The following is a 9872-nucleotide window of genomic DNA, read 5'->3' on the forward strand; positions in this document are numbered from 1 at the left end:
CCGCCGGTGCCGCTCCAGGTGCGAAGCCCACGGGAAGCTCTTGCCGCAATCGGCGCAGCTGAACGGCCGCTCCCGTGCCGGTCCCTTGCTGGCCGCCCTGCGGAGGGGCTTGGCACAGTCCAATTTGGGGACTGCCGTGGCTTTGGGCATCTTGGCGGTGCCGTGTGGCACGGCTTTATCTGGGCGCTTCATTTTCCTCCTGTTCGAGCCGAGGGTCTTCTCCCTTTCCGGGCTGCGGGATGAGCGCGCTTCGAGCTCCTCACAGGTCTCCTCCGCTGCTCCTTCCTCCGCTGCTTTTTCACTCACCAGCCCCTGTGCTGCTGGGGAGATGGGAAAAGGAGAAAAAGGGGAGAGCATGGCCTCAACCGGAGCAGGGGGCTGCATTTAAGTTGATGGAGCAGAAATGGGACTCCCATAAAAAAAGCTGGTCCCCCAGAGAGAAGGAAGAGAGGTGCGATGGGAGACCTGATCCCAGTTTGAACTGGGAATGTGGAAATGCTGAGCGCACCCCATTGCCCGTATTTCCAATTAAAAAAAAATAAAAATGCGGAGAGATCAATAACATTTTCCTGCAGAAAATTCGAGGAGAGGGCTGGGATTTTGGGAAATCCCTCTCAAAACCTGCCTGGATTCTTCCTCCCCTCTTCCCATCCTGCTCGCAATCCCTTTGCTTCCCTGCCAGAGACAGGAAAAAAAAAGAGCAAGGAAAAAAGGAGGGGGATGTTCAAGAAGGAAAGAGGATTTTTTTGTGTTTGCTTACCAAGGGACATCAGCGTTTCGTAGCTCTCCTGCATCACGTCCTGGTACAGGGCCTTCTGCCGCGGGTCCAGCATCACCCACGGCTCCATGGTGGGGAGAGGCACAGGCAGCCAGGAGAATGAAGGTTTTTCCCTCCGTTCCTTGCTCAGGGCTCCTCAAAATCCCCCGTGGGGAAGAGAAATCCCTTGAAATGAAGGAAATCCCCCCGTGTAGGGCTTCTTACTTGCGTTTTGATGCTTTTTCTGGGGGCGCCTTGAGAAATGTTGGGTTTTTTTCTCCCCGGGTTGCAGCACATGGACAGTCCCTCTGCCCAGGACTAAGCCTGAGCCTCCACGGGGCAGCTTGGAGATGGGGGGCAGCAGGGTCCCTGTTTCCCCCCCATCTTTCTGGCAGACCACATCCCACAGCAATCTCTGCCCTCCTCCCCCCAGCATCCCGGTTCCCCCAGTCCTCATCTCACTGGGAGTCAGCCCTCCCAGGGTGATGGGACGCTGGGGGACATGTCCCAGGAGCTGGGCTGTGTGCCCCATCCCCAGGGAGCCCTGGATGCACGCAGGGACCAGGGCTCCTTCTCCATCCTGCTTAGCTACCGTCCTCTCCCCAAAGGAACCACTGCTCCTGGGAACACCCCCAGGGGCCGGATCCTGCAAGCTCCAGCCCCGACGCAGCTCAGGACCCGCTGCAGAGCACATCCCTGCCCTGGGATTCTCCCCATTACCTGGAGTCCCCGGCTCAGGACTCGCTGTCAGCCGAGCCTGGAGCTGCCTCCGCAGGGCTTTCCCCGGGGGGAAGCGACCCGCCTTCCCAGGCTGAGGCTGCAAGGAGAGGGGGATGCACAGACCCCTCCTTGTACCCCGAGGACCGCCGAGCCTTCTGACAGCAGGGCACAATGGAGGCGACGCCGGGCATGGCTTTACTCCGGAAGCCCAAGCCGGTATCCGGGAGAGAGGAGACGCCAAGAACAGGCTCCTCGGCGGCAGCGTTTACCCAGAGCCCTCTAGAGGTAACCCAACCCCGGCTTCCCCCCCATCCCGACCCTCCCCGCCGGCTCCCCGGCACCCACGGAGGGCACATGGGACCCCGCTACGGTCCTGCCCCGTCACCCGCATTGCCCCCACGCCCTTCTCTTTTTACCCAGCGGTTTTGGAGAGCCCCAGCCTTGCTAGAAACTCTGCCAGGGGGGGTCGTGACAGCAGCAGCGGGGATATTTGAGTATTGCAACCATGGGGAAGCATGGGAAGGTGATGGGGGTCTCTCTGGGGCAACAGGACATCCCCCAGGTGAGAGAGGGGGACACCGGGCCGGTTGCCTGATCAGCATCAGGGATGCGAGCTGTGCAAGCAAGAAATTAGGTTTTCCACCTGGAAAAGTGGCCCAAACCGTGTTTTCATCACGTGGCTGGTGAAAACTGATTGTTTTCCCCCAAAAGCTCCAGGCTCAGGAGTCATGCGCTTGCGGGTGGGAAGGAAGGGAATTTCCACTTACCAAGTTATCCCTCCTTGTTGCTGGAGGAGGTCACGAAAGCCAAGGAAAACACAACTCTGTGAACAAGAAGATAAAGAAATGCAGCAGGGGAATGAGAGAAGAGCCTGGATTTCTGCCTCCGAGAAAGCCCAGGAGATTTGAAACCACGCGGACGCTTTTCTCTACGGTGGGTGCAGGGGTTTTAGGGGTGGTTTAATCCCTCCCTGGCCGGGAAAAGCCGGGAGAGGAGGGGAAGCAATAATTTTCTTTTAATTTGCTTTGGAAAGAGCGCAAGGATGGGGAGTTATCTCTAAATCCTGCCCTCCCTAATGCACAGGCGTTTAACCCCTGCCTCCCCGCTGAAGGAGGGAGCAGAGCTGATTTCTGCAGCCTCCCTGCTCCTCTCTCCCTGCTCCATCACTCCTTGGCTGGTGGCAGTGGATGGATGTCCTCAAGGGAGACCGGGGGAACCAAGCCCTGGTGCTGGGGGACACGAGCAGCCCAGGTGGCTCTGGGAGTGTTGCAGCTCGGCTGGGTATGGGAGGACACAGGAAGGGGCTGGATCAGCTGGATGCTGAAAGCGGAGGGGAGAAAAGGGCTCTCCAGGGATCCTGGATGTGCTCCGAGCAGAGGCTGTGCCAGCGGGTGCCGGCGTGGGGCAGGCAGAGCCCTGCCTGCATCCCCAGGCCCATCGAGGCACGCAACAGCCGTCTGCCCCGGGGCTCTGTCCGCACCAAATTCTGAGCCAGACACTCCAGGTGATGGGCACAGGGCAGGAGGGAAAGACCCACATGGGCTGCCCTGCCTCCCAGTCCGGCCCCAGTCCCTGTACTGGGACCAGTGCAAGGAGCAGAGAGAGGGAGCACCAGTCCCTGTCCTTGCCCCATCCCCGTGCATGGGGTTGCGCCACAAGAGGGCATGGGGAGACAAGAGCTGCTCCCAGGACCTGACTCTTCCCTGGTGATCCGAGCAGCAGATCTGCTCCCAAGAAGGTGGAAAAGGTCCCATGAGGCTGAGCTCTGCCGGGCAAGGGCTGGCTGAGCCCTCTCTTGTGTCCCGAGGGGAAAAACCTCGTAGGAATGAAGGCGGCTGCTTCTTCCCTTGCACAGATTGCCCATGCAAAGGGCGCTGCCTGGATTTGTCCAGGGTTTTTTCCCAGCTTTTCCCCCCAGGGAAGAGCTCAGCACCTCCTTCTCCCTCCGAGGCTCCAGCAGAGCATCCCCATCGCTGTGGAGAGGGACGGAGAAGGACATGGCCGCAGCAGAGCCGGCACAGGTGAGGCAGAGTCTCTCCTTCGGGGTGGGCAAGTGCATTTTGGCTGACCTGAAACGTCAGGTACCCTCTGCCCGGTCTGGTGGGGCTGTACAAGCTGCTCTGTGACCCCATATACCGGTGGCGGTCAGGGTGCAGGAGAGGCGATGAGGAGCAGAGGATGGAGCCCGTGGTGGGCATGCTTCAAGGCTGAGCCTGGGTGCAAGCTGCCGGAAGGGTTTCTCTGAGATCTGTCAGAAACACAGGGAAGGTGGAAAGTCACAGGAGGGCATAGGGTTTTGTGTCTCCAAGGGACAGGAAAAGGCACAGAGGATGGGGTGGGGAGGTTGAGCCCAGCCTCGTTGAGCTCCTTCAGCTCCATCATCCCCATCAGGCATTGCTGGGTGTTTAACAGCTCTCAGCGTTTTCCAGTTTCTTTTTTTCCTTCCCCATGATCTTACCCAGCTGCTTTCCGAACCCCTGTGGTCCTTTAGCATCCGTGATGTCCTGCAGCAAGGCTTTCCACAGCTTAACTACACCCCATGGGGAACGACACCCTGATATCTCTCATCCTTGCCAGCATCCTTTCTGGCTCTCCTGCAGCTCTGCCGAACGTAGCCGTGGCTCCTCTCCCTGCTGCCTTGAGCTGACCCACGGTGGCAGGTGCTGAGCTGGGAAATCCTTGTTGTTTCAGTGTCCGGTGACCTTCAAGGAGGTGGCTCGGTACTTCACCGATCCCAGCCAGCGGGCCCAGTACCGGGAAGCCATGCAGGAGAGTGCTGGAAATGACTCCTCTTTGGGTAAGGATGCACCTTCCCTCCTTCCTGGGCTAAGTCTTGGGACTGGGTGGGCACAGGGGATGGTCCTCTAGACTTTGGAGGTGAAGGAGACTTTCCCCGTTGCTTCTGGCAATTGTGCTTCCCCCTTGGGACGCATATTGGGGACCCATAGCACCCTCTATCCCCACCTTCTTCAGAGAAGCACATGCTCTACTACGTCAGACCAATGGTCCATCTGGCCCTACGTTCTCTCCAGCTGTGGTGGAAGGAGATGCTATGTAAGAGAACAAGGAGGGAGACCTTTCTCAGCGGTGCCCAGCCCTTGCGTCATCCTCTCTCCAGCAGAGCCCCCAAATCTTCTCATAGTAGCTCCTCAAATGCACCCAGACCTCTGCTCTGTCTCAGGAACCAGCTCTGCCGACCCTCAACCTCACAGGATCTCCTCTGGGCTGGAGTTGGAGGAGAAGACATGGACCCCAGCTCCCCAGGACTCAGATGCAAACCCCTTCTCTAACAACTCTTCCACAGTGAGGAACTGGCTTAAATAACCTAGAAAGCATCTAGGAGAAAAGCAGAACACCTGGGACTTCTACCCAGGCCCTAAGACACCCACCCTGAGCTTGGTATCTTCTAGGAGAGGGGTCCCAGAACCTCTCCTGGTCTCTTGGGAGATGCTGCCTCCAGATGCACATTGGAGGGGAACTCTCAGCCCATGGGAAGCAAAGGCAGAAACTCTCCTTTTGAGTTACGGAGGGTTTTAAGAGCTGGGGTTTGAAGCTGAACTTCAGCCCAAGCTTCCAGCTGGCCAATTGTCAGGGTTTGGGCCTGGGCTGAAGGTGGAGCTCACATGAGCTTTCTTCATTCTTGGCTTTCCCCTGCCCTGCTTCTTCAGTGGGTTCCCTTTTCCATCCCAGCCAGGGACTGACTCTTCGTCATCTCTTTCTCTTTCCTCTGCAGGGGATGGGATGGTGAGTGGGATGAGGGACAGTACCGCACACACAGACATCAAGACCTGCCTGGAGGACATCTCCCAGCACCATGAGCCAGCCAACATCCACCAGAGCTCCCGAGAGAAAGGCCAAGAGAAGGCCCAGGGTCATCCTGGGGGGGAAACTCCAGGGACATGCAGGGAATTGCTGTTCCCCCATAGCCTTTGCCCCAGGGATAAACCCATCCCTCATCCCACCAGCAAGCAGAGCTTCCATCCCCGGAGACGGGGGTCCCAGCACCCCTGCCCTGACTGTGGGAAAAGCTTCGGGGCCTTCTCCAACTTGCTCCGTCACCAGCAGAGCCATGGTGGGAACAAGCCCTACAAATGCCCTGACTGTGGGAAGGGGTTCGGGCACAGCTCGGCGCTGGTGACGCACCATCGCATCCACACGGGCGAGAAGCCCTACCAGTGTGCCGACTGCGGCAAGAGCTTCAACGTGGTGTCCAACCTGGTGCGCCACCGGCGGAGCCACACCGGGGAGAAGCCTTACAAGTGTCCCGACTGCGGCCGGCGTTGCAGTCAGCGTTCCCACCTGGTGACCCACCGCCGGTTGCACACGGGTGAGCGCCCGTACCCATGCCGGGACTGTGGGAAGAGCTTCAACGTCAGCTCCGATCTCATCAAGCATCGCCGCACCCACACCGGGGAGAAGCCCTACGAGTGTCCCGACTGCGGGAAGCGTTTCAGCGGCAGCTCCAACCTCATCACCCACCAGCGGCTGCACAGTGGCGAGCGGCCCTACACCTGCGCCGACTGCGGCAAGGGCTTCACCATCAGCTCCCAGCTCATCGCCCACCAACGGACGCACCGCCGCCAGCCAACGCTTCAGCGATCGACCCCACCTCGTCCGGCACTGCCGCGCCAGCCAGCGGGAGAAGCGCTACAAGTGCTCCGAGTGCGGCAAAGGCTTCACCACCAGCTCCTACCTCCTCACCCACCAGCGCAGCCACACCGGGGAGACCCCCTTCCTCTGTGGTGTGTGCGGCAAGAGCTTCACGGTGGTCTCCAACCTGGCACGTCACCGGCGCGTGCACACCGGGGAGAAGCCATTTCGGTGTGGGGAGTGCGGGCGGCAGTACAGCCAACGGGCTCATCTCACCACCCACCAGCGGGTCCACACCGGCGAGCGACCCTATGTCTGCGGGGATTGTGGGAAGGGCTTCAACGTCAACTCGTCCCTCACCAAGCACCGGCGGGGGCACACTGGGGAGAAGCCCTACCACTGCCCTGAGTGCGGGAAGAGCTTCAGCCAGAGCTCCAACGTTATCACGCACCGGCGGCTCCACCCCAGCCCCGGGGTACCCCAGCTCCGTGCATGAGTGGCTCCAGCTCCCACACCGTGCTGGTGAAGCCTAGTGATGCCAGCCCAGCCAGGAGGTCTTCTTCAGAGACTGGAAGTCAACCAGGACTGTGGTTATCTTGGCACATGTGGGAGAGGGAAGAGAGGTCTGTGTATCTGGGGATATGAAGGGAAGGACAGGGACCAAGCGTGGCCACCATCAGCAGAAAACACCGACTCTGGGTGAAGTTCCTCCTACTCCACTGGAGGAGAGAAAAAACACCCCTCATTCTTCCCAACCAAATTAGGACAGGGTATCTCCTGCTCCCACCTTGCCCAAACACAACAACAAAAAGGACCTTTGTTTTTCCTCGCTGCTCCAAACTCTCCCTACACCAAGACACTTGATACAAGGTGCCCAAGGGCTGTTTCATCTCCCATCTGGCGTTCCCTTCTCCTCTGGTGATCTGCTAGTAGTGATAACAGCTTCAGAAATAAAAGGTGGTGTGATAAATACCAGCTGTGATCTGTGTGTGTGTGCGCGTGCACCCATGGGGAGTCGAGGCACACAAGCCCCCCCCCACAGCCTCTTTTTACCTCCAGGCTGGGGCAGGAGGAAGACCCTGAGCCTCAGGGTCCCCAGGGGACTCCAGCAGCCGAGCAAGGAGCAAGCCCAGGGGCCAGAGTCCACCAGGGTTGGTCTCCTACCACTCCACATCACTTTGGATCCCATGGGGGGAGAATCCTGAGCTGGGAGGGTAAAAAACCCGGGGGGGGGTGGTGGTGGTGGTGTCACTGATCCTTCTGCAGATGGGCCCTAAGTGTTGGCCTCGTTGGCCAAACTCATCTACTCGGTTGTCCCAGAGCTGCACAGTCACCTGGGGCTATTTGAGCTCTGGCCACGGCAACGTAGAAGCAGCCATTTCACTGCCCTGCTGAGGTGCAGGCTGTCCTTGCAGCCTCACCTACTCCTGTTTTAACGTTGGGGTTTTTTGCATTTGAGCTGTAAGGTCATTGGGCTTTGCCTGGAGAACATGGCTAGGGAGCTCCAGACAGCACTGGGCTTCGGTGTGGTACCCACCCATCTCCTTGAACCTTGGCAAAGTAACACACCAAACCCATAAGTGCAGACCTTATAAATAAAGAGAATCAGTGGCAGAAAACATCATTTCTCTCTCCTACTCAATACCAAGCCAAGATGAGTGTAACTTCAGGTATGACTAGAGGCCATCACCCTGTTTCCAACCATGGCAAACCTCCCCACAGCTCTCCAACCTCCCCAGACACTTGGTGTGGTCTGAGATGATGGCATCTCCCAACGGGGAGCAGCCTTTCCCCTGCAGGTGCTGAGGTCTCAGCTCCCAGCTGCACGGAGAGGGTCTTCAAAGAGGTCACGATGGACTTTGGTGGTCTCCCACCAGCATCACGGGGGGGCTGATTAATACAGTCTTATGCGGGCAGGATGCTGAAGATGCTCCCATCCAGGAGCTGCCCTCCAAATCACCTCCTGTGTGGGCACGTGGGTGTGGGAGCACCAGTGGGGCGCCAGGTTTAGTGGTCATCTTTACAGGAATGATATTGAATCAGGCGGGTGAGAAAAGCTCCGAGTTTATTCTTTTTACTCCTCTTTTCTTCTTCTCCCAGGCACGCAATGAGGGAGACAAGGAAAGATATCCATGGCGAGAGGACAGGTCCTTATTACTCAGTTCATGAAAGAAGATCCGCTGGGGATGGCGGAGGCAAAACACACTCCACCCTCACCTTTCATAACCTTATCCACAGCAGCCTGCAACTCCAAGGTACCGATGAAGGAGCCCCGGCGTTGCCTCCTCCGGCGGTCTGCCTCGGTGACCAACCCCTTGCAAAGGACGCCCATGGAGATGTTCATCAGCCTCTTTGCCTTCACCGACATGCGCCTGGCCGGTGGTGGCAGCTGGCTCAGCAGCCTGGAGATGTACCTGTTGCAGGATCCCTTCTTGAACCAGCCGCTTAATCCCTTCGGAGCTGGTTTCTGTCGCCCAGTCTGAGCCGGAGACCTTCTCCACTTAAGCAGAGGCTTCGTCCGCTGGACCTTCTGCTTCTTCCTCCTCGAGGTTTTTCCTCGTCTCTTGGTGGCTACAGCCATGGGGTCTCCTTCAGACTCAGTGCTCCTCCCTGCAAAGGTGTCCCACCGGAGCGATAGCTCTCATACAGATGGACGTATTCAAATGAGGCATTGACATTGCAGCCCAGGATTGGCCAGCTGCGGCAAAGCCCTTATGAGGCAGCTCTTCCTCATCCAGAATTTGCATAAGGATTTTTTTTTTTTGCCCGGAAAGCATGGAGTTAGACCAAAAGAACATTCCCCATTTTTGACTTGACTTAACCCCAATGAAAATCCCAAAAAGTTTTCTCCCAAAACCACCTTTCCTTCTGTATTTCCTTGCGGAGAAAAGAGTCAGAAACAACTTGATTTCGATTCTTCCTAGGTTAATTACAGCACTCACTTAACGACGGTGCGTGGTCAGCATGCAGAGGGAAGGTTTTCAGAAAGATCCGGGGCTAAACCTGGAACTTCCAGGCTTTGCCTTTCTGGGGCAACTGGAGAAACATCGGAGGGAGGCCTTCGATGGACCCTGCCGGGCTTTGCAAAGTGACGGGGGAGACTTCCAAGAGCGCAAACAGTAAGGAGAAAAGCGGTCAGTTTGGCTATGGAATAAAAATAGAAAGTAAAACTGAATTGGTGTTAAATTAAATTAAATCAGGGATTTTACTAGCACCACGAGCATGCGAGCATGCCTTTCCCCCCCCCCCCCATCTTTCTCCTAATTTTTCCTTGTAGAGGTGATGACCAAGCTGCAGCCAGGACCACGGCGCGTTTCAGTGCGGATCGGGCCGGTCTGGCTCTTCTGAAAAAGAGCAAATCCTTGTGTTATCCCAAGCGGGCAACGGAGACCGCGTGGCCCAGGGATGGAGCGATGGAAGCGGAGGAGCAGAAAAGAGCCAGAAGAGGGTTTTACCACTGCAAAAAAATAAGCTTGCTGCAGATTCGGGGGGGGTCGTAAAAGAGGCAGGAAAGACCAAGATATGGAAGGATTAACTGTGGAGGATGAGGAGGGTGAGGGGGGCTTTCAGCAGTGTCAGGATGGCCGAGTGGTCTAAGGCGCCAGACTCAAGGCTTTGCTTTCCCTGCCCGGGGTTTTCTGGTCTCCGAATGGAGGCATGGGTTCAAATCCCACTTCTGACACACCTTTTCCTTCTAAAAACTAAAATTTTTATTATTTTTTTTCAATGATTCCCCCATCATCCCCGCACCCGAGTTAGGGAAAACGCCGAGTCTCTTCCCCCCCCCCAAAAAAAACCCCCTTCG

General features: G+C 57.4%; 1 protein-coding gene and 1 non-coding gene across 2 annotated transcripts in view; both read left to right on the top strand.

Moving 5' to 3' along the window:
• Positions 1 to 9872, top strand: part of LOC103922939 (zinc finger protein 850-like) — a 158981-nt gene that overhangs the window by 5260 nt on the left and 143849 nt on the right. The window contains 2 exon segments of the mRNA XM_009331166.1: positions 5467 to 6051; positions 6053 to 6534. Of these exon segments, the coding sequence (XP_009329441.1) occupies positions 5467 to 6051; positions 6053 to 6534 (1067 nt within the window).
• TRNAL-CAA lies at positions 9642 to 9749 on the top strand. The gene is made up of 2 exons: positions 9642 to 9679; positions 9704 to 9749. It is a non-coding gene; the product is annotated as a tRNA-Leu (tRNA).

The sequence above is a fragment of the Pygoscelis adeliae genome, unplaced genomic scaffold, assembly GCF_000699105.1.
Source record: "Pygoscelis adeliae isolate BGI_AS28 unplaced genomic scaffold, ASM69910v1 Scaffold459, whole genome shotgun sequence".
In the NCBI taxonomy this organism is placed as follows: Eukaryota; Metazoa; Chordata; class Aves; order Sphenisciformes; family Spheniscidae; genus Pygoscelis; species Pygoscelis adeliae.